The sequence below is a fragment of the Pistacia vera genome, unplaced genomic scaffold, assembly GCF_008641045.1.
Source record: "Pistacia vera cultivar Batoury unplaced genomic scaffold, PisVer_v2 Contig539, whole genome shotgun sequence".
Taxonomy (NCBI): Eukaryota; Viridiplantae; Streptophyta; class Magnoliopsida; order Sapindales; family Anacardiaceae; genus Pistacia; species Pistacia vera.
Genome location: NW_022196378.1, coordinates 99,406 through 122,412, shown reverse-complemented (window position 1 = coordinate 122,412; position 23,007 = coordinate 99,406). Strand labels below are relative to the sequence as shown.

The window sequence follows — 23,007 nt, the reverse complement described above, 5'->3', positions numbered from 1 at the left end:
CAGAGCAAATATCAATTTGCCGATAATGTTCTAGAACTGCAAAAACACTTATTTGAATTAAGTGCTTGAAATGGACAAAACACTAATGTAGAAAATTTAGTTAAGAAAAAATATTAATTATTATACATTAAATTTAAGAGAAAATATTAAATTAAAGATATAAATGTCATAAACTAAAAAAAAAAGTTAAAACTTTGTTGATGCTTAATTTTTGACAACACTATTCGACGTGCAAGTGCTAAGTTACTTAGAAATTACACGTAAATAAAATGAAGAAGTATTTATGGTGCTGAAATGATATATGTTTGCAGAAACATAAATAAAGATTGACAATAGAGGTTTTTATAGTGGTTTGATGTTAAAGTAAATCCTACATCCACTGTTATTTATTATTCTTGACTATTCCATGTATTGCTTAAGGCATACAAAGATGGAGAAATACTTTGTTTACAGAGAAAAATAAGCTCTCATGTGTCTAGCTCTCCTGTGTTAACTCTCATATGTCTAACTCTCCTTTTACGAAGAAGGTGCCCATTTATACACATTTAAGGTTATATAATGAGTGCTTTTGCAAGTTGTCTTGACACATGGAGAGTTCCATTCATTTATTTTAAAAGAGATAGGGTTGTATAAAATATCTTTGAGGCGGTATGGGCTTGATAGCTACTACACTTGTCTTTTAGGCATTTGTTGACTATGACATCAGTGTCCCCCTCTTCCACCCCCCCCCCCCCCCCCCCCAGTTTTGGAGTGCGTAATTGCACTTCAAAAACTCATTCCTTAGATCTGAATGATTGTCGCACTATAGGCTGTAGTCTCGAGCTAAAGAGCTCGAACTATGCCTGACGCAATCGGGTGCTGAAAGCTATGACTGCAATCTAAGCACGATTTGATAAGACATAAAATTTAGTAGATAAATTGCTGACGTCAAAGCCCAAAATGCACGGCTTAGAGCCTTAAACGAACAAGCCAACTTAAAACAACCAAACTTTTGATCCAGAGGAGTTTTGGACTGAAAGAATCCACATAAAGCTCATTCCAAGCTCTACGTCTAAAAATTGAAACCTGGTTGGGGCCATTTCAGGGCCAAAATCCTTTTGGCATGTTTTGGGGCTGTTTGAGTTTCTACGTATTTTTTTCTAATGCTGCAACTAGTCGCAACTGAGACTGAGAACTAATCGTGATCTGAGAGTAAGAGCATGACCTGAGGCTATTCACAATCTCAGAGCTAAGAGTTGATCACAATTTGGAGCTAGGAGTTGATCGCGATGATAGGAGCTCGACCTGAGATCTAAGGCTGCGATCTAAACTATCTGATGCACACGATCTCAAGCAAATGAGCGAGTTATGAGCTCAATCAGAGAGATAAGGAGCTTGATCTGAGATCATAAGGAGCTCGATCTGAGAACTCAAAAGCTCTTTAAGATCTAAGAGATGAGCTCTTGCGATCTAAGAGTTAGGAGTTCAATAAAAAAAACAGAAGGAGTTTGATCAGAAAGCGCAAAGCTTTATCTGAGAACACAAGAAGTTCGATAAAAAAGTGCGAGGCTGATCTGAGAACACAAGGAGTTCGATCAGAAAGCGCGAGGCTTGATTGAGAACACAAGAAGTTCGATCAGAAAGCTCAAGGCTGATTTGAGAACACAAGATGCTCGATTAGAAAAGCGCAAGGCTTGATATGAGAAAACAAGGAGTTCGATCAGAAAGCGCGAGGCTTAATCTGAGAACATAGGAAGGTTCGATCAAAAGCGCGAAGGATTGAGAACGTAAGATCAACGATTTAAGCGCGATCTAAATTATCGACGCGTGATCTCAACAATCTTGAACGAGCGATCTGAGAAATCGGATGTGTGCGACTGACGACACGATAGAGACTGAAAATTAGAGCGATATAATAATGCGATCTGTGATCTGACTACGCGATCTGAAGATGAAGATCAAAGCGATCTGAGGTGCGATCTTCGATCTGGCCACGCGATATGAAGGTTAGATCAGCGATCTATAGCTGAAGATCAAAAGCAATTGAGCATGCGATCTGGCAGCGATCTGAACTAAAGATAGCGATTTGTAGTTAAAGATTAGAACGATCTGAGCGTGCGATCTGCGATTTGACACCAATCTAAAGCTAAAGATCAGAGCGATCTGAGCATGCGATCTTTGATTTGACCGTGCGATCTTTGATTTGACCACGCGATTTGAGAGCTCTGATGCATGTAATCTACAATCTAGCACGCGATCTGAAGCTAAAAGATCGAGAGATTTGAGTGTGCAATCTGCGATTTAAGCAAAGGATAGTGATCTGAAGCTGAAGATCAAAACAATCTAATGTGTGCGATCTGTGATCTGGCCACGCAATATAGAGCTATAATGGTGCGATCTGCGATTAACCACGTGATCTAGAGCTCTGATGCGGAACAAGCTTCAGTATTTTGACGTACTTGAGGTATATCTCGAATTTGGATGTTTTGGACCATGCGAAAGATAACTCAAGGGCTACAACTCTTGTGTTTATCACATCAGATTCAAACTTTATCCTGCTCGGATCTCCACATCAGGAGTGAAGATTTTGAGGCTTGCTAGAAAAACATGGAGAGCTGATGTGAATCATCTTTTCTAGCGCAACTGTTGATGCTGATTTTTACACCAACTACTCGCACGTGCAAATGTTAAGCTAACTTAAAATTACACGTGAATAGAAAATGAAGAAGTGTTATAGTGTTGAGATGATATATTTGCAAAAACAAAATAAAAGATTGACAAGAAAGGTTTTTACATAGTTCGGATGCTTAAAGCAAATCCTACATTACTGTTATTTTATTATTCTTTCGATTCCATGATATTGCCTGTAGGCGTACAAAGATGGAGAAATACTTTGTTATAGAGAAAAATAAGCTCTCATGTGTCTAACTTCACATGTCTCACCTCTCCTTTACGAAGAGAGGTGTTCATATACACCTTTGAGATCAATGTAATGAGTGTTTTGAAGTTGCCTTGACACTGGAGAGCTTCATTCATCCTTATCTAAATGAGATAGGTTGTATAAAATATCTTTGAGGCAGTATAGGCTTAATAGCACTTTGTCTTTTAGGCACTTGTTGAGCTGACATCAGTGTGACTTTTTGGCACAACATACTTTAGGGTTAGATTGCCCAAAAGGCAAAAGGTATTCAGTTGCCTTTTTTTTTTTTTTTTATAAATGTTTACTAATTAATTATTATTATTATTTTAATTTATTTTTTAATGATAGATATTTTAAAATTATAAATAATTTCAAATATTACAAAATTGTCAAATAACATTTTACCCTTATAAATGTTACCTTTTACATTGTTATTTCCCTTTAGTGTATTATTTTTTGAGTTTTCTAAAGTTTGTCCACAAATGATATTTGCATTTTCAGTAGATAATGCTACAAATACACACCCCTTATATAAATTATTCCCTATAAACTTATACAACATCCCTGCATATTTGTCTATAATATTAATTTATTTACATGATATGTATCTTTATTTCTTCAACATTAGGACTTCCCAAACTTACATATTACAACACTAGAGATTCATGATCTCGATTTTTGTTAGTACTAACTATAAATTGTGGTTAAACCGTATGCACGGGACTGACGGGAGTAACCCGCAAGAATTGCAAACTTCTTGTTCGTTTGGTTTGAGTTTGAGTAAGCAAAGCGGCCACAGAACCAACAAAAGCAGCATCATGTAAGTGGTAGGTTCAGCGTGGGAGTAGTCTGATCTGCATCATTAAAGATCATTTGAATCTGGCCACCAACAATTGCACCTACATGAATATTTGGATTTGGTTTTCCAGAATTGTAATAGCGTGAGTAGCCGGTCGTTACAATTTACTTTTCCTGGGAGAACTCGGATCGAGGGAATGGATGCACTCTGTGGTGATTTATAACTCACTCTGTCATCACTTGCTCCACCCAGAAGAAGCTCATGCATGCTCCACTAGACAGAAGCCAAAAGGAATTCTACGTCCATATTTGCAAGTTGGTAGCATTAATTTGACTTTGATTATTATTACTATTATCATTTTCTCTTTTCCGACCTTGAAATCTTTGGTCAGTACACGGTTTTGTTCTCCTAAAGCTCAAAAGAGCCGATCAATTTGACGACAAAAAAGTGGGAATGGGAGAGCATGAATAAGAAATCCTATACATTCTTATAGGTTTGAGGAGCGGGGACCAACAGTTCCATACTCACTCTAGTTGCATCGTTCAAAATCCAAATCAATAATAGAAGAATTAATTGAGTTGTGACTTGTGACTCCCATAACTTTAATATATATATATGGTAATCGGGGTATCCAAACTAATTTGTGTGTACCTTAATTAATCTTTGGAGTCCATTAAACACCCTAAAAACTTAATAAATCAAGTAAGTCATATGTTATTGTGGTAGGTGATCCTAAGGTTTGAACCTAAAAACAAAAAAAAAAAAAAAAGAACAAATTTTCTTAACCGCTATTCTGACGGTTGGGTTAACTCTGCATATTCATTTAGATATTTTCCCAATTGCAATTTTTATGATAAGGTTTTATTGATAACAATTGGACGTCATGCATATAATATTATTGTTAATATTGTTTATTAATTGACTAAAAATAAAAATGGGCCAATTAAAGAAGTCCATGCGCGTGAAGTGTGTTATGGGGGACGAGATTTTATCTAAATTCTTCTTCTTCTTTTTTTTTTAATAGTTTTCCAAGCTGGGCACTGGTTGACTTTTCAAAAAGTCAACCGAATGGAGGTACAAAGCCGGTTTAAAAGGAAGAAACAAAACTTCGAAACAGCGGCTTCAAGTACAGAAAATATATTGTTTTCAACTTTTCTCCAATATATAAGCAAAATCGGTCATTAATATCATCCATGCTTGGATTCTCTGAAAATCTAAAGACTGTAGCCGCGTAATTTTCTCTTCTTCTATCTGTCTTTATAATTCTACAGCTGATCGGTTTTTGTGCTTGATGATGAACGAGTTTGTTTGCATGGACTGGGATTTGCAAGCAATAGTGCGAGGCTGCAACGTCGGTGAGGCCCCAAACTCCATGGACGACACAACATCTTGTTTTTCTCCTTTGAGTCCTCAACAAGATGCCCTTTTTAAATTTCCTGATATTTGTGAAACCACAACGATTATAAATGAATTAGATGAGCTTTACAAGCCCTTCTATCCGCAAACCATCCTCACCACCAGTCCCATTTCGGTTCCTGATGAAGTTGAGAAGCCTAAGAAGCTGAGAAAGCAACAGTCTCTTTCTGGTTCTTCAAATAGCACTGGTGATACCGATCAAGCAGCCAAACCGAAAAGAGGGTTAGTATATTCATTTAGTTTATGAACTGCATATTAGTTTTGAGACGTGTACAGGTTTATCAGAATTATTGATTTCATCCTTTTGTTTCAGCAGGAAGAATCAACAGAAAAGAGAAGTGAAACAGGTAACAGCCGATGGTCTTTCGTCTGATATGTGGGCTTGGCGTAAGTACGGACAGAAACCCATTAAGGGATCATCTCATCCAAGGTAAAGCAACGATCTTTTGCAACAAGTTCATTATAACAATCTTGAAAGTCATATTTGAATAAATATGTACGAAGACCTAATTCTGGTTTAAAAACATGCAGGAGCTATTACAGGTGCAGCAGTTCCAAAGGATGTTTAGCAAGGAAACAAGTTGAAAGAAGCAGCACAGATCCAAGTATATTTATCATAACGTACAGTGCCGAGCACAACCACGGCCACCCAACACGGAGAAACTCCCTCGCAGGAAGCACCCGAAGCAAGTCTTCAACGCAAGGAACTCCGGCCAAGAATGAGCAAACAGATCAAGTACAATCAGGTCTTTCCCCAGTAACTCCTTCGCTGACATCCACTGAAGACGAGTCTGTACACCAGGAAAGCTTTAAAAAGGAGAATGAACACGTTTCTGAAGACGGAGAAGAAAACGAAATTGCCATGCCCGATTCAATTTTTAACGATGAATTTTTTTCAAGCCTGGAAGATTTAGGACTTTTATTGGATCAGTTTCCGGACACCTAATTATTTCACCAGATAAACCATAAGTGGCAGTATCTTGTAATTGGTCAAATTTGCAGTTTTGACACAGTAAATTACTTCTTTTTCTTGTTCCGTAACTTGGTTTTGTATAATTCATCATCCTCGTGACAAATTTATATCTTGTATTGTAGGCAATAGTTAATACTGAATGTCAAGAAAGTCGGTTCCAAGTTCATTGTTTTCCGAATACCGACAAAGATAGGTTTTCTTGCTGATCTTATTTTTAACAGAAGCTCCCACAAGGAATTAAGCAATTTAATTTGAATGGCTGGTATAATTGTCCTCAATAAACTTGGATTTTTTCTTTTTTCTTATTTAAATATTGATTTCTGCATACTTATTGCCCACGCCGACTCCCTAACTGTAAGCAAAAACGACAGCTAGCCAGTGTTATTTAATTAAATCCTGGATAAGCTTTAATTATCTACCTAACACCATGTTATACAATTAGCCATATATTTCCTGCAACCAGTCAAGTCATTGCCTTTCAACTTCAAGTGTTGTATCAAATATAATATCAATTTCATCTGCAAAAGGATGGAAATTTTTAAATTCAGGCTATACGTACAGGGATTGCAGTTATATTCTATTTTAGTTTGATGCCTATAACTTATTACATCACCGACAGAGACAAATGATAATTACATAAATTAATGAAGCGGAAAGGAACTGATGTTCCTCTGAAACCCAATCAGATGAATCCTTTCCCTTAATTTTTTACTAATATTATTATAAGTAATTATGTGTCTAGAAGTTCAACAGAGATAGGTCATAGGAGAAAGGAGAATCATAACTAGTTCATACTTGATCTTTCATTAGTGGTTTTTATTTTTTTTTAAAATATTATCCTTACATACACTTATACAAAGAGAGCTATAAAGTGACATCAGCCAGAAGAAAAAAATAAAGAAAAAATAAAAGAAGAGAAAGAGAGAGAGAAAGAAATCATGAAAATCAAGTGTGGAGATTGTCTTTGTATACCTCCTTTGTACATGTCTTTGTAAAACTAACATTGCTCTTTTCTTTTTTAATAAATAATTGAGATATTCAGGCATAAGTGTCAGCCGAGCCTACCTAATCTACAAACCCAATGAATCAAGGTAAGTACACAAATGTGATAAGTAACTCTCCCGCAACTTGAATACAAGACCTTTGGATATAATTAACCTCAATAGCTAAAGGGTTTGTCATTCAACAGAGCAAATATCAATTTGCCGATAATGTTTCTAGAACTGCAAAAACACTTATTTGAATTAAGTGCTTGAAATGGACAAAACACTATTAGTTGTAGAAAATTTATGTTAAGAAAAAATATTAATTATATATCATTAAATTTAAGAGAAAATATTAAATTAAAAGATATAAATGTCATAAACTAAAAAAAAAAGTTAAATACTTTGTTGATGCTTAATTTTTGACACCAACTATTCGCACGTGCAAAGTGCTAAGTTAACTTAGAAATTACACGTAAATAGAAAATGAAGAAGTATTTATGGTGCTGAAATGATATATGTTTGCAGAAACATAAATAAAAGATTGACAATAGAGGTTTTTATAGTGGTTTTGATGCTTAAAGTAAATCCTACATCCACTGTTATTTTATTATTCTTTGACTATTCCATGATATTGCCTATAAGGCATACAAAGATGGAGAAATACTTTGTTTACAGAGAAAAATAAGCTCTCATGTGTCTAGCTCTCATGTGTCTAACTCTCATATGTCTAACCTCTCCTTTTACGAAGAGAGGTGCCCATTTATACACATTTAAGGTTAATATAATGAGTGCTTTTGCAAGTTGTCTTGACACATGGAGAGTTCTCATTCATCCTTATTTTAAAATGAGATAGGGTTGGTATAAAATATCTTTGAGGCGGTATGGGCTTGATAGCTACTACACTTTGTCTTTTAGGCATTTGTTGAGCTGACATCAGTGTCCCCCTCTTCCCCCCCCCCCCCCCCCCCCCCCAGTTTTTGGAGTGCGTAATTGCACTTCAAAAACTCATTCCTTAGATCTGAATGATTGTCGCACTATAGGCTGTAGTCTCGAGCTAAAGAGCTCGAACTATGCCTGACGCAATCGGGTGCTGAAAGCTATGACTGCAATCTAAGCACGATCTGATAACAGACATAAAATTTTTAGTAGATAAATTGCTGACGTCAAAAGCCCAAAATGCACGGCTTAGAGGCCTTAAACGAACAAGCCAACTTAAAACAACCATAACTTTTGATCCAGGAGGAGTTTTGGAGCCTGAAAGATATCCACATAAAGCTCATTCCAAGCTCTACGTCTTAACAACTTGAAAACCTGGTTGGGGCCATTTCAGGGCCAAAATCCTTCGTTTTGGCATGTTTTGGGGCTGTTTTGAGTTTTCTACGTATTTTTTCTAATGCTGGCAACTAGTCGCAACTGAGAACTGAGAACTAATCGTGATCTGAGAGTTAAGAGCATGACCTGAGGCTATTCACAATCTCAGAGCTAAGAGTTGATCACAATTTGAGAGCTAGGAGTTGATCGCGATCTGATAGGAGCTCGACCTGAGAATCTAAGGCATGCGATCTAAACTATCTGATGCACACGATCTCAAGCAAATGAGCGAGCTTATGAGCTCAATCAGAGAGCATAAGGAGCTTGATCTGAGATCATAAGGAGCTCGATCTGAGAACTCAAAAGCTCTTTACGATCTAAGAGCTTGAGAGCTCTTTGCGATCTAAGAGTTTAAGGAGTTCAATAAAAAAAACAGAAGGAGTTTGATCAGAAAGCGCAAAGCTTCATCTGAGAACACAAGAAGTTCGATAAAAAAGTGCGAGGCTTGATCTGAGAACACAAGGAGTTCGATCAGAAAGCGCGAGGCTTGATCTGAGAACACAAGAAGTTCGATCAGAAAGCTCAAGGCTTGATTTGAGAACACAAGATGCTCGATTAGAAAGCGCAAGGCTTGATATGAGAACACAAGGAGTTCGATCAGAAAGCGCGAGGCTTAATCTGAGAACATAGGAAGTTCGATCAAAAAGCGCGAAGCTTGATTTGAGAACGTAAGATCAACGATTTAAGCGCGATCTAAATTATCTGAACGCGTGATCTCAACAATCTTGAACGAGCGATCTGAGAAATCGGATGTGTGCGATCTGACGACACGATCCGAGAGCTGAAAATTAGAGCGATATAATAATGCGATCTGTGATCTGACTACGCGATCTGAAGATGAAGATCAAAGCGATCTGAGTGTGCGATCTTCGATCTGGCCACGCGATATGAAGGTTAAGATCAGCGATCTATAGCTGAAGATCAAAGCAATTTGAGCATGCGATCTGGCCATGCGATCTGAAGCTAAAGATCAGCGATTTGTAGTTAAAGATTAGAACGATCTGAGCGTGCGATCTGCGATTTGACCACCAATCTAAAGCTAAAGATCAGAGCGATCTGAGCATGCGATCTTTGATTTGACCGTGCGATCTTTGATTTGACCACGCGATTTGAGAGCTCTGATGCATGTAATCTACAATCTAGCCACGCGATCTGAAGCTAAAAGATCAGAGAGATTTGAGTGTGCAATCTGCGATTTAAAGCTAAAGATTAGTGATCTGAAGCTGAAGATCAAAACAATCTAATGTGTGCGATCTGTGATCTGGCCACGCAATATGAGAGCTATAATGCGTGCGATCTGCGATCTAACCACGTGATCTGAGAGCTCTGATGCGGAACAAGCTTCAGTATTTTGACAGTAACTTGAGCTGTATATCTCGAATTTGGATGTTTCTTGGACCATTGGAAAGATAACTCGAAGGGCTACAACTCTTGTGTTTATCACATTGCCAGATTCAAACTTTATCCTGCTCGGATCTCCACATCAGATGACGTGAAGATTTTGAGGCTTGCTAGAAAAACATGGAGAGCTGATGTGAATCATGCCCTCTTTCTAGCGCCAAACTGTTGATGCTTGATTTTTTACACCAACTACTCGCACGTGCAAAATGTTAAGCTAACTTAAAAATTACACGTGAATAGAAAATGAAGAAGTGTTTATAGTGTTGAGATGATATATGTTTGCAAAAACATAAATAAAAGATTGACAAGAAAGGTTTTTACAATAGTTCGGATGCTTAAAGCAAATCCTACATCTACTGTTATTTTATTATTCTTTGACGATTTCCATGATATTGCCTGTAAGGCGTACAAAGATGGAGAAATACTTTGTTTATAGAGAAAAATAAGCTCTCATGTGTCTAACTTTCACATGTCTAACCTCTCCTTTTACGAAGAGAGGTGTTCATTTATACACCTTTGAGATCAATGTAATGAGTGATTTTGCAAGTTGCCTTGACACCTGGAGAGCTCTCATTCATCCTTATCTTAAATGAGATAGGGTTGGTATAAAATATCTTTGAGGCAGTATAGGCTTAATAGCACTTTGTCTTTTAGGCACTTGTTGAGCTGACATCAGTGTGACTTTTTTGGCACAACATACTTGTTAGGGTTAGATTCACCAAAAGGCAAAAGGTTATTCAGTTGCCTTTTTTTTTTTTTTTTTTATAAATGTTTACTAATTAATTATTATTATTATTTTAATTTATTTTTTTAATGATAGATATTTTTAAAATTATAAATAATTATCAAATATTACAAAATTGTCAAATAACATTTTTACCCTTATAAATGCTTACCTTTTTACATTGTTATTTCCCTTTAGTGTATTATTTTTTGAGTTTTCTAAAATTTTGTCCACAAATGATATTTGCACTTTTCAGTAGACTAATGCTACAAATACACACCACTTATATAAATTATTCCCTATAAACTTATACAACATCCCTGCATATTTGTCTTATAATTATTTAATTTATTTTACATATATATGTATCTTTATTTCTTCAACATTAGGACTTCCCATAACTTTACATATTACAACACTAGAGATTCTATGATCTCGATTTTTGTTAGTACTAACTATAAATATGTGGTTAAACCGTATGCACGGGACTGACGGGAGTGTTAACCCGCAAGAATTGCAAACATTCTTGTTCGGTTTGAGTTTGAGTTTGAGTAAGCAAAGCGGCCACAGAACCAACAAAAGCAGCATTCATGTAAGTGGTAGGTTCAGCGTGGGAGTAGTCTGATCTCGCATCATTAAAGTGATCATTTGAATCTGGGCCACCAACAATTGCACCTACATGAATATTTGGATTTGGTTTTCCAGAATTGTAATAGCGTGAGTAGCCGTCGTTACAATTTACTTTTCCTGGGAGAACTCGGATCGAGGGAATGGATGCACCTCTGTGGTGAACCTGCAATGGGAATTTGCTGCCGAAGCCTGCCATATATGACATCTTCATGGGGTTGTTTCCAAGAATGTAGTCTACCTGGAAACCATACATAAAGTAGAGACTTCTGTGAGCATTATAAAGTTCATCTGACCCTGCTATGTGTTCATATTGTTAACACTAACAGAGAGGTTAGATCTCTACCTGTGATTTTGCGAAGGCACCGATTTCAGAGGCAGATAAATGCACAGAACCACATTGGATTCCTCCAATAGGAGTTGCATTCAAGGTTTTGGAGTAGAAAAATAGCAGCATGGAAGAGCTTGTAACATATTGTAAATTACTGCTATCTCTAATATACAAAAGCCCACCTACAAACATGCCAGAAAAGTTTCTCATCAGAATTGATTTCTTTGAGCTGTGGGAAACCTTGTATATATATGATTAAACGATTTTGATAGTTATTAGAGAATTGAACCTGGAGTTGTTTTAATCTGCAGAGAGCTACTTCCTGGCATCAATGCACATACAAATGATTCCATGTCCGTCTTAAACTTAGACAAATCATTCATTCCACTGTAAAATTCCTGAACAGAAACTTTTATTACTTCCTTTACCAGTTTTCTTAAGGAAAAAGATAAAATTTTTATTATACCATGTGACTAAATATACCTTAGCTAGTAACATCTGAGCTCCAGCAAATTTATTGTCCCAACTAAACTCAGAAACTGCTTGACTCCATCCTTGGTTGCTCAAGACATAGGTCAAGTACGTCTCATCACCAGTTGCCTTGTATAGCCACGCCGCAGCCCATAATAATTCATCCTTATTCACGTTTGAGAAGCCATCAATATAGGAAGCTAATAGTGATCAAAAAGCTTAATTAACAAAAATTTTAACATGTAGTTTTCATCTTTACCTGATATCCTGAGTAAGAGCAGTAGAAAGGGCAAGAATCCTTGTAAGATCCCCTATATTTGTCCGCAAAGTCAAACAGCTGTGTACGTAACATCTTCAATATTAAGTTAGTGAAACGCATAATTAATTTTGGTGGGCATAAATGTAATGAAGCTGCAACTTTACCGATTTTGAATGACTTAAAAGACTGGAAGAGTAGTTGGAATCAACGGTTTTGAAAACAATTGAAGCAGCAGAAAGAGCAGCAGCAGCCTCAGCTGCTGCCTCAGAGCCTGGTGAATCAGAAGTTATCTTGTAAAGTGTTCTAGCAGTGTCCATGTCTTCTGGCCTCTCCCAACACTGGTGATCCGCATTTCCATCTCCCACCTATCAAAACGAATTCAAGTATAAACCTCAAATCAATTATGATCCTAATAAAAATAATCTATGAAGCATATAACAAAAAGGGAGATGAAAAGGACCTGAGTATACAGCGTGGTGGGCGAAGTATGAGCTCGCAGTATGAAGTTTGTGCCCCATCGAATTGCTCTACGTAGGTCGTCAAGCTGCTTGATTGAGGAGATCTCTTTTGAGTACTCAACGGCTGTCCAACTCAACAAGCTGACAGTAAATGCCATGGGCCATCCGAATTTGACATTATCTCCAGCATCATAATAGCCTCCTCTCAAATTAACCTGCCAAAAATTTGAACCCCAACTTAGCTATAAGCTATGAAATTCACTTCTGTCAAACTAACATAAATTAACTTAAATTATCAAGAAATGATTATTTATCACTTTCATAGTCTTTGTCTAACAAACCATCTAGAACTAGAAGCAGTTCATTTCATTAAGTAATTAACAGTTAATACATTATCAGGCTCGCCATCAGAGAGTGCAGAGTTTCCCCTCCACTCCACTCTCTGGCTTGCCGGCAACTTCCCTGAGCGTTGCCCTTCAAAAAACAGAATTGCTTTTTCAAGTGCATCTTTATAATCAAAAGCTGATGAGCACAACCCTTTATTTTCTATGGCTAGAACATTGTAACTAGCCAAGAGAAAAAATAAGGCCAGCCTAAAACATTCACCACCTCCCATAATTAACATGTAGCTCTCTATATAATTTCCCAGTTACATTAATTTGTGCTGGTTGGTATTTATAGAGATATAAGCTAGATATGCCCTTGGTTGGTGGTGTTATTACATTTACCATTAATATTATGTACAAGGAACAGCTTCATTATTTCTTTTTGGTATGACATGTTGAATTAGAATTAGATTCTTTGGTAAAGTTTACAATTTTGAAGCAAAAACTGTTATGGATATCAGGATGTTTTTGAGAATCTGATGAAGTGACATAGCCCGATGGGCTTTGCGTGAAGTTTTGAGTGACGGCAAGAGGATTCAAAAGTCAAATTAAGTGAGCTATCGCATACTGTTGCACGATCTAGGCTACAATAATTGAAGATTCTAAGATTTTGGAGGTTTTTCTAGAGGTGAAATTAGTGGATTAAGAGTGTTCAATTTGAGAGGAAGTAAGAGTTAAACCCCCGATAGAATGGTTCGGCGATCAAGAATGTTTGTTCAATTCATTAATTTATTGAGTTCGAACCATATTGTCTAAAAAATTAATGACTCCAAAGATTAATTGAGGTATGCATAAGCTAATTCGAATACTCCGATCATAAAATAATAATAAAAAAGATAAGGAAGAGTTGAGATTAGAATGCATCATACAAGAGATTTTCTTGAACGGGAAAATTGAAAAAAACTAGTTATATTAACTTATTCCATGTTCACACAAGGTTCGTGTCTTTTTTGTTCGGGTGGAACTCTTTATCCACACTAACAATTTCCTTCTATTTGTTAACGGGTTTTCCTCTTAAAACACTAAATAACCCCATCTTTTACTCGGTTTAATTAGTCCACTTTTGCACCAACTTATATTTTAATTCCATTTACAACACTTCTTCCTAACATACTCTAGCCCATCTCATATAATTTCTGAAATCTCAATTTAAATGACCATAAACCATCGTGAACTTATATGACGATTATAAGTTTATATATAGTTTGGTTTAATGCTTCAAAGGAGAACTCAAAGCAAGACTTCAATAGCAATTATTAAGGCTGGTCTTTTCTTTTCTTTGGATGAATAATTGTATGGAGAATCAGGAATGGTGGTTTTGCAATTGTGTCAACTCCCATATTCCAATCAGAATCCTAAATTAGCGCTAAGAAACATTCGTTGTCTTCACGTATTGCCTAAGGCATCTCCAACCCAACGCTAAAACACTAAAATGATGTAGAAAACGTGTTCCAACCCAATGCCAAACACTACACTAAATTGGTGTAAGTGAACAGTATCATGTTAAATTTGACATGACATTGTTCACTTACACTAACTTGATGTGGGACTGTTCATATACTATAAAATATATTTTATTTTCTTATTTTTGTTATTTGTATTTATGTTAATTTGATTATTATTTATATTAATATTTATAATAATAAATTCATAATAATTATATAATTCAAAAAATGATGAAAAATAAAAAAATGATCGTAATGTTGATACATCGATTGAGAATCAGATGGAAGCGTCAACTCTCGAAGTTAAAATTGTCACAGATGAAAATGTTCGATTTCAAAATTTTCTTGTTCGATATAAGACAAATCAAAGATACAGAGGCTCACCATGCTCTTCGAAATGCATTAATTGATCATTTGTAGGAAGAATATACTAATTCGAAAAATTAAATTACTATCAATATAGAATTTTACTTTTGTGCTATTATTATTTTTTTTTTTTGTGGTATTTTATATTAAATGTAATGTTTTTCTATATTAAATGTAATATTTATTTGATTAAATAAATACTTAATTTTATTAAATTAGTATAATTTTCAAAGTAATTATTAGTTAATAAAAATATCATTCCTAATATTTAATTAATATATATATATAAATAATTAGTGAAATAAATTAATTGTTAATTATTAATATATGGAGATGCAATAGTGAAATACACCAAAAATCACAATAATTTAATGTGAAACTTGCACTAATTAGGTATTTATGATTAGAGATGATCTTATAACCGTTCCAAGTGACTAACGCGTATGCAAGATGGTCCTACCTTTCAAAAACATTAAAAAATGAATAACGTACAAGATTTTTCTGAACTCTTTTTTATTGATTTCACATGCTCAAGGTCTTAAGCTGGCTGCATTTATAAATCTTTTCGTAGATGACATCCCATTTCCATGAGGAAGTTATCGAATAATGAAATAAGTATGCAACAGAGAATGCATGCCTTTTCTCTTTCGTCACAAGCCAACTCTTTAATTGGCAAACTGGGTTAGGTTTTTCTTTGAAGGTTTAATGGGAATGAATTTTGGTGCAGTAAAGTTCAATGGGATTCAATTATTTGATGTCATATGAATGAATGTGACATGGGTTTATGAGATATGACCATAAAGTTCTTCGCATATAGAGCAAAAGTAGTTCAAATTGGTTGTTTATTTTACAAGTTACTTGTACCAGCCCAAACACGCATCTATTGTGATATAATATCCAACACTGCTAAGACTTTGTCCAATATCGACTTTTGAAAAATGAGGCCAATTTTCAGTCAATTACATTGTTATAGTACATGCTCAAATATTATGAACATGGGATAGGAAAATCCCATATTTTAGTTTTGGAAAATATCAATGGTAATGAGATAATGAGCCCATTTCCGAGGTGATGATGTTGGGATGATAATGATATACGTGTGCTAATGGACCTCCATGGTAAAGGCTTTTGCGTAAAAGAATATGAATGCTGATGAACAGCATGTGCATTCTCATTAATTTAGCAATCTAATGCTAGAATTCATACAAAAGTACATGAAATCTTCCGGCAGGGCAGAGCATATAGGAATAGGAAGGACCAGGGCAATCGGATTCCCCTCCAACCAATTCAAAATTTGGTAAATGAATAGTTACATAACTTACATTATTATGCGCTGATATCTACTTGTAGCAAACACAGAAGAATTGAGTTGAATTGTTCATGCTTCATGTAGCAAACTTCTTATCAGTCTACCAAACCAGCACCAGCACAGACATAAATCTTGAAAACAATGCTCTTCTAGAGAAAACTGCATCTGGAACTATGCAACCCTAAGAAGACCTCTTAACTTTAAACCATAAAGAAGACTGTCTGCAATCCACTCCATAAGAATCTACAGGATAGGATGCTTATAACTGGAAGGTGCCTAATTCAAGACCGTGTCTTGTCAGAAGTATCTTACGTTCACCAACCCATTCCAACCGGTAAGAGAGGTCAAGATTATGAATCAATGATTTCAAGCTGTCCGCATAGCTCAAACTCTTTGTGGTCTCCTATAAAAAGAAGAAAGCAAATATTATGCTTCAGAAGGAACAGTAGGAGTGCTGTTTTTACATGGTTAATATAGTTAAAAGCATCTAAAGCAACTGATCAACTAGGAACAGGCTGTTTGCGAGTATTATAACACTATTTAATTATGCATATATATAATTACAGATTGTCTTTGCTGTTAAACAAGATTCTCCAATTTATTTGGGCAGATTGCTTGAAAATACTTCAATATTTCTACCTTATCTTTTTAATAAACAAAACCACCATGTCCAACCAGATACCATGCAGTTTTGTAAATATTATAGCTGAATTGTTCACCAGTGGCATAATTGAATCAAGGCCAACAAGACAGACCAGATAGGCAGATAGTATGCAGTTAATATCTAATGGATATGATTATTAACGCTACTGTCAACAAAAGAAAATTACCTGCAAACTGGCCTCTTTATCATGTCCCATTACGCTTGCCATTATGCTAGACCTAGAAGTATTCGGTGAGAATCCCTCCCATGGAGGGACAAATATAAGTTTGGTGCATTGAACTGGAACCAAGTTTCTGCTCAGTTTCTCCCACCATACAGTTCCCAATGACCACCATCTAATCATCAAACCATGCTCGGAAAAAGCAACCAGTCCCTGAGATTTGTCAGAGAAAGACACCATCAGACCAACAAATTGGAATTCATCCCTAGTCAACAGATATTAATGATTAACTCAGAAGCTTTTCACTATCCACAGTATCCATGACAAAGTTAACATGCAGAAGTTGATTGACAACATGGAATGAACTTCATATTTGACTAGCACAAGAATAATATCATACTTCGAATCGCAGAATGCATGTGCACATGAAAATGATCTCACAAGTTAACAAGAAGGTTGCTCATGGTATCAGAAAACGTGGTGTATTGGTGTTTAAGGGGCCTTAAACTAATTAGATGTACCTCTCCATCTGGTGAAAAGCTCAGTGCTGAAATCGCAGTAGTTACCATTGTTTCTGATGTTCCTGAAAGCAAACTTGGAAGTCCAGGAGGTCCACTTGCATCCAAGACTTTTAATTTTGTCACACTACATTGAAAATCAAAAATAGACTGAGTTCAAGCAATAATTACCTCTTTGGTTATCCCAAACGCAAGTTGCAAACAAGCAGGACAGTCAAAATAATTCAATGATATAACATTTGAACAAAACCAGATTCTAAAGGAAACCTTTTGATACCTTTGCACGTCATATATTCGAATGCTTGCATTCTTAATCTCTCCAATTGCATCCCCAACAGCCAATTTAGTTGATGTGTCATTCAGGGCTACCATAGGAAATACACGTACAACTTCCTTTAATGCTGTCATTGAACTTTGAAGGCAAGTTCTGCGCATGACTGAGTTTCCAGGGTCCATAGTTTGTAAAATGAAGTTAACCACCTGCAAATCTGTCCAAATGTCACATAAAGATTAAAGGTAAAATGTGATTTGAGTTCTTTAAATAATTTTCTCAGTATTGCAACCAAATTATAAAGATGAAAAGATGGTTCATCCAAAAACAAAAGGAAATGGAAGCAGATAAAAATTTTGGGGAACGAAGCAAATCAATGCCCATATTGTATGGAAATACACAAGAAAACTACTAATAGGATGAATTAAAAAAAAAAAAAAAAAAAAAAAAAAAGAAAGAAAGGCAAATTGATTAAAAACAAGAATCCTATGGACAAACTGACCTTCTTCAAGGTACTGAAACATATTTTTTCATATTTATTTTATATCAAGGGCTGACAAGGAGTTGCTTAAATGAATTAGCTCTACTGACCTTATCAAGGTACTGAGCTAAGCTTCTTGGAGAACCACGCACAACCCTGACAACAGTCATGAGAGATACCAGGTGAACAGGTGAATCAGATGCGGTAGACCAGATTTGGCTTTCTACTACATTAAAAAAACCTAGAATATCAGCCATTGCCAGACTTGGAAGAAGAGTTCCAACCAAGGTCTCCCGAATTGATCCTGGTACAGCTGGATGTTCTGCAGATGAGTTAACTGATGGACTACTTACACACTCTATCTGGAAGAATATATCTCCAATTAGATGAGGTATTTCAGAAACAATGCATGTCTTCCATGTACTCTCCATACCTTCTGCAAGCAGCTCTGCTGCAGTGGAACTATATTTCTCATTCATTGCCATAACCAGCTTCATCAATGGATGTACAACCAGCATGGCAAGAGTTGGCTTCACAAGGCTAGGGTACCAAATAGCCAATGCTGCTGCAACGATGATATGAGAAGTCATTGCATCTTGACTTGTTCCTCCAACGCAAGAAATCCAATCTTGCACTTCATATGATTCCAGCCATGCAAGTGATTTAGATTCCTCAACCTGAGAAATCCTTTGTGATTCCGGCGTCAATTCAGAATCTGATCCATTAGTAGATGTTACTTCTCTGTTTGATATATAATGTTCATCATCTCCAGCTGTAGACAGAGACCTCACAAGTTTTGCATCACCAGCTGCTTTTAGACTACGAAGCGGGAGAGGAACTGCTCGAGAGGCAGCACAGTGGAATAAAGAGCGTGCAGCCATACGTACATGTTCGCTTTCATCTTGCCAGAAACTCACAAAGAGCTGTAAAACAGAGAAGCAAACAGTGGCAACAAATAAACTAGAGTTAAACCACAACTAATGTTGTTGTAGATTACAAAAACAATCAAGCATGAAATAAGTTTCTGACTTTAGTTAGGTCATAGAACAAAGACATCACTAGAACAAGATGCAACCTGAAGTAATGGCGGCTTTATTTCAGGAAATTTTTCAGCAAAATTACGAGTGTAGAAGGCTGCTAACGCACTGCAAAAACCAATCAGAAAAAAATGTCAGCAATATTTGTGATAAAGGGGTACATGATTTTAGTCAATGGAAAAGACCAGGAATGCTCATTCTGCAAACATCTTAAAACCTGCTAGCTGCAGAACTGGAGTGAGACAAGCTAATCATACGTTGAGCAAGGGATACCATAGTCAATGACCTCATTGCACAAAACTCTGATGATGATTTCCAAAGCTGAAATGTCAATCAAAATCTCAGGGAAGGTTGAAGTTTAAGTCAAACAAGAAAACAAATCCACTATTCAAAAAGATTTATCCAAAGTACCTCAAGAATAGCTCTCAAACCAGGAAAAGTCAATGTTAAAGACCCCTTTTCACCTTGCAAACCAGCTGCTACAATAAAGTTTTCTGGTCTCTTAAGCTTCATGTCATTTATTAGCAACTTATCAAGTTCCCTATCTGCATTCCACAAATGCAAAAATGACAAGCTAAAACGAAGCATGTATTCATCAAGTGACCTAATCCAGGCATGTTCTTCTGTGGTTACGGTTGACGAACCGCGCATATCAGAACCATCATCACTACTATGGTGGGGGCTTGGTGTCCCAGTTTCCTGTTCCTTCACATTTACAAATTCTTGCTTATCTATATTCTTCGTGGTGGACTGATGATTCTGATAAGGAAACATGAATGACGCAAGATCAAAGCTCAAAGCAGCAATTCCAGGATATGGGGAAGAGCACTTGATGAGTTGCTTTTTCCTTTGACGAACAAAGGGTACATTTGCAGATACTTTTCCTGAATTTCCTTTGGTAACATGTGCTTGGGAAGTATTGGACTCAGTTATTTTAGACGAAGTGATTCCTCTCTCATTTTCATGTATTGGAAGAAGTAAAGATGAAACTGAGGTATTCCCGTTCAACACAGAGCCAGAAACTGAATTCATACTGATGCCTTTACAGAAATGATCGAACATTGAATGAGAAGCTGTTCCACGAAGGACTCGCTCTCGAGCACCTGTCTTTACATCCCATATGTATAAAACATCAATAGCTTCAGATGTTCTTGAATGATCCCGACAAAGGCAAGCAATATAACCTCTTGGACCATCCCAAACAACTTTTGCAGGGTAATTTGGGTGTCCAGGAAACATTCTCTCCACCCGCAAAGTCTCAAGAGAAGCAAGAGCAACGCAAAAGTCCTCACTGACAGACAGGAAGCAGTCACTCCATGGATGTTCAGTTCGTGGAGGGCAAAAAATTATTTGGCGAACTCGAGACACATGGTGGTGCATGACTGTGATAAGATTGCCGGTCCCAAGATCCCATATACGAATCGTGCAATCTGTACTTCCAGAAACAAGAACCTGATTGAAACTCCATCCTTTGGCACTGCCCACCAGCCGATGTGCAGCCAAACATAGCACAGCCCCTGAGTGTCCTGACAAACTTTGCCTGGATACAGGTGAATCCACTCCTTGGCGAGGACTTGTAGCAGGTGAATCAAGTCCCTCAAAGTAATCAAATTGTACAATTTCTATCTCACCACTACAGAAGCCATAAACAATAGCATAAGGAGCATATAAATTTTCAGAAATAACCATAGAAGAAGATACAACCTTTTCCTTAGACACAAAACCATCACTTCCACCATCCACTGGTCTATTATATGCATTTTCGTCACAAGGACCACTATTTTGCCAAGAAGTTAAATTAGTTTTCTCACTGCCAAAGCCCTCGTTTTCACTAAGCAAAGTAGACTTAGAAATCCAGTCAATAAAAGAAATGCCTTTCCCAACCATTCTACTCTGAGGGCAGAGCTTTCCATAGCCATCATGTTTCTGATGTAGGGACCAAACTGTGACATGTGGTCTCCACTGTGAAAGTTCTTCAGCATGAAAGCAAACGGATTCAATACGTAGAAGGTAAAGGTTAATTTGAATGAAACAAATGGAATATCTGACATCAGAGGGATAGGAAACAGCTGGGATCTCACAATGAAGATCACACTTAAATTTGTCAATCATATATGATATGACGTACACAACTACAAATCCTCTATTATTCCACACAGCAAAATATTCCAAAAATGATTCGTGGGCTTCTTTGGTATCCACAGTTTTCTCAGCATCACCACTTTCAAGAAACATGCACCCTATAACATATGAGTGAGCAGAATCACCTACAAGACAAAAGTGACTGTCCACAAAAGAAATCTCCCCAATTGTACTGCCACTTTCCAACAGCCTAAATATGCAGAGATCTTTAAATACAAGAGCAATAATATTCCCACAGGTTGCAACTGACACAAGCCGTCCTCCCTCAACAACCCCATCTGCCCAAGCAGCCATATCCAACTGTGAAGAACTTTTATGCAATCCAGTCCCCCCCTCCCCATCTGGTTGGGACTCCTTTGATATTGGAACCAATTGCAACCTACCAAATGAATCAACCATGAGTGCAGAATGCTTCTCCCTGTCCTCACCCACTGAAACTACAGCCATAAACTTCAAATTACATATAGATAAATTGCCATGAAAAACAGTTTGAACTATGGTAAGTCCATATGTATCAACAATAACCACGGCACACTTAGGTGGTTTCCTATTTTGAACCTCGTCCCCTTCAACTGAATCAAAAGAATGATGGTCAGATAATCGACTAGCATCGTCAAAACAACATCCAATACATACATATCGTGGGGTCAAGGGCAGTGTGCAAACAATTGATGGACTGCCAACCCAGGGGGGTAGTTTTCTTCTACGTCTACAATGTCCACTGCTTCTGCTCCACACACACAACCCACCATCAGCACACGCACTTATTAATGCACCATTATCTAAACAAGAGTTTGCCGCAACATTACTTGAATCTTCTCCTGGAACTACAGTAGGATAACAAATACCAAGATCGGCTATTGGCGCAGCATGCCCACACAACATAGCAACCGGTTTAATTTCCTTCAATTAAAACAAATAATAATAAATAATCAAACTTTGACAAAACATTCAGTTAACACTTCTCATTCAGAAAAACTAACAAACATGTGGGAAGCACATAAAATAATACAATTTATATATAGAAAGACAAATAGTTATGTAAGGGAGTGAGTTCAATTACCAAGTTGGAATTGGAGTCGTCGGAGGAGACGGCCCACCAGAAGATGGAGCCATCGGATCCACCAGTGTAAAGAGTCGGGGGTTGAGTGAGTGCTGCGGTGGCTGTGACTCGATGAGCCAGAGGCGTGCCCGACCAAATGCACGCCACGGATCGGCACTTCATGGCCGGAACTCGTTAGCACATGTAACTCAGGACCAGAGTTGCAGTGAGTGACTTAGTATGGCCGAATTATGTTCTGATCAGCGGTTAAAAGTTACCTGACTTAGTAATTGTGCCGTTAATTACTATAGGGATGTAAATGGGCAGGTTGGCTTGAATACTAAAAAGACCCACCTACCTCTTTTACGGATACCCAAATCCGTTATTTTCAATAGGAAAACTTTGGATAATCACATTTGATCAATTTTTATATTGGCCGAACGATTTGCCATATAACCAATTTGGTACCCA

At 36.9% G+C, this 23,007-nt stretch overlaps 3 protein-coding genes across 5 annotated transcripts; 1 reads left to right on the top strand and 2 right to left on the bottom strand.

The window, feature by feature from the left end:
• The first annotated feature begins 4,911 nt into the window (after nt 1–4,911).
• Nucleotides 4,912–6,345, top strand: LOC116107519 (WRKY transcription factor 22-like). 2 transcript variants are annotated; one of them, XM_031393791.1, is made up of 3 exons: nt 4,912–5,336; nt 5,431–5,544; nt 5,646–6,345. In XM_031393791.1, the coding sequence occupies exons 1-3, from the start codon at nt 4,990–4,992 to the stop codon at nt 6,058–6,060; spliced, it is 876 nt and encodes a 291-aa protein (XP_031249651.1). In that variant the 5' UTR covers nt 4,912–4,989; the 3' UTR covers nt 6,061–6,345. The 2 variants fall into 2 exon arrangements, with proteins under 2 accessions (XP_031249651.1, XP_031249650.1); XM_031393790.1 differs by having other exon boundaries at nt 5,428–5,544.
• A 4,507-nt stretch (nt 6,346–10,852) lies between these two features.
• Nucleotides 10,853–13,332, bottom strand: LOC116107440 (endoglucanase 20-like). Its single transcript, XM_031393714.1, has 8 exons — nt 13,107–13,332; nt 12,718–12,930; nt 12,422–12,622; nt 12,258–12,335; nt 12,011–12,163; nt 11,817–11,925; nt 11,543–11,709; nt 10,853–11,437 (listed from the first exon to the last, which is right to left on the bottom strand). Exons 1-8 carry the CDS (start codon nt 13,329–13,331, stop codon nt 11,039–11,041), a joined length of 1,545 nt encoding a protein of 514 aa, XP_031249574.1. The 5' UTR covers nt 13,332; the 3' UTR covers nt 10,853–11,038.
• Nucleotides 13,333–15,847: 2,515 nt separating this feature from the next.
• Nucleotides 15,848–22,889, bottom strand: LOC116107439. Of its 2 annotated transcripts, XM_031393713.1 has the most exons (9): nt 22,558–22,880; nt 19,764–22,397; nt 19,570–19,673; nt 19,391–19,460; nt 18,426–19,238; nt 17,841–18,043; nt 17,567–17,690; nt 17,052–17,258; nt 15,848–16,624 (listed from the first exon to the last, which is right to left on the bottom strand). In XM_031393713.1, the coding sequence occupies exons 1-9, from the start codon at nt 22,717–22,719 to the stop codon at nt 16,481–16,483; spliced, it is 4,461 nt and encodes a 1,486-aa protein (XP_031249573.1). In that variant the 5' UTR covers nt 22,720–22,880; the 3' UTR covers nt 15,848–16,480. The 2 variants fall into 2 exon arrangements, 1 of the variants encoding a protein (XP_031249573.1); XR_004124467.1 differs by lacking the exons at nt 15,848–16,624; nt 17,052–17,258 and having other exon boundaries at nt 17,841–18,051; nt 22,558–22,889.
• Between the last annotated feature and the right edge of the window lie 118 nt (nt 22,890–23,007).

Coding starts and splice junctions, on each gene's coding strand:
- LOC116107519 (XM_031393790.1), top strand. CDS start 4,990: ATGATGAACGAGTTTGTTTGCATGGACTGGGATTTGCAAGCAATAGTG. Junction 5,337..5,427: donor GCAGCCAAACCGAAAAGAGG/GTTAGTATATTC, acceptor CTTTTGTTTCAG/CAGGAAGAATCAACAGAAAA. Junction 5,545..5,645: donor AAGGGATCATCTCATCCAAG/GTAAAGCAACGA, acceptor AAAAACATGCAG/GAGCTATTACAGGTGCAGCA.
- LOC116107440 (XM_031393714.1), bottom strand. CDS start 13,331: ATGGGAGGTGGTGAATGTTTTAGGCTGGCCTTATTTTTTCTCTTGGCT. Junction 12,623..12,717: donor CCACCACGCTGTATACTCAG/GTCCTTTTCATC, acceptor TCGTTTTGATAG/GTGGGAGATGGAAATGCGGA. Junction 11,926..12,010: donor CTCAGATGTTACTAGCTAAG/GTATATTTAGTC, acceptor GTTTCTGTTCAG/GAATTTTACAGTGGAATGAA.
- LOC116107439 (XM_031393713.1), bottom strand. CDS start 22,719: ATGAAGTGCCGATCCGTGGCGTGCATTTGGTCGGGCACGCCTCTGGCT. Junction 22,398..22,557: donor ACGACTCCAATTCCAACTTG/GTAATTGAACTC, acceptor TTTTAATTGAAG/GAAATTAAACCGGTTGCTAT. Junction 18,044..18,425: donor TAGCTCAGTACCTTGATAAG/GTCAGTAGAGCT, acceptor ACAGATTTGCAG/GTGGTTAACTTCATTTTACA.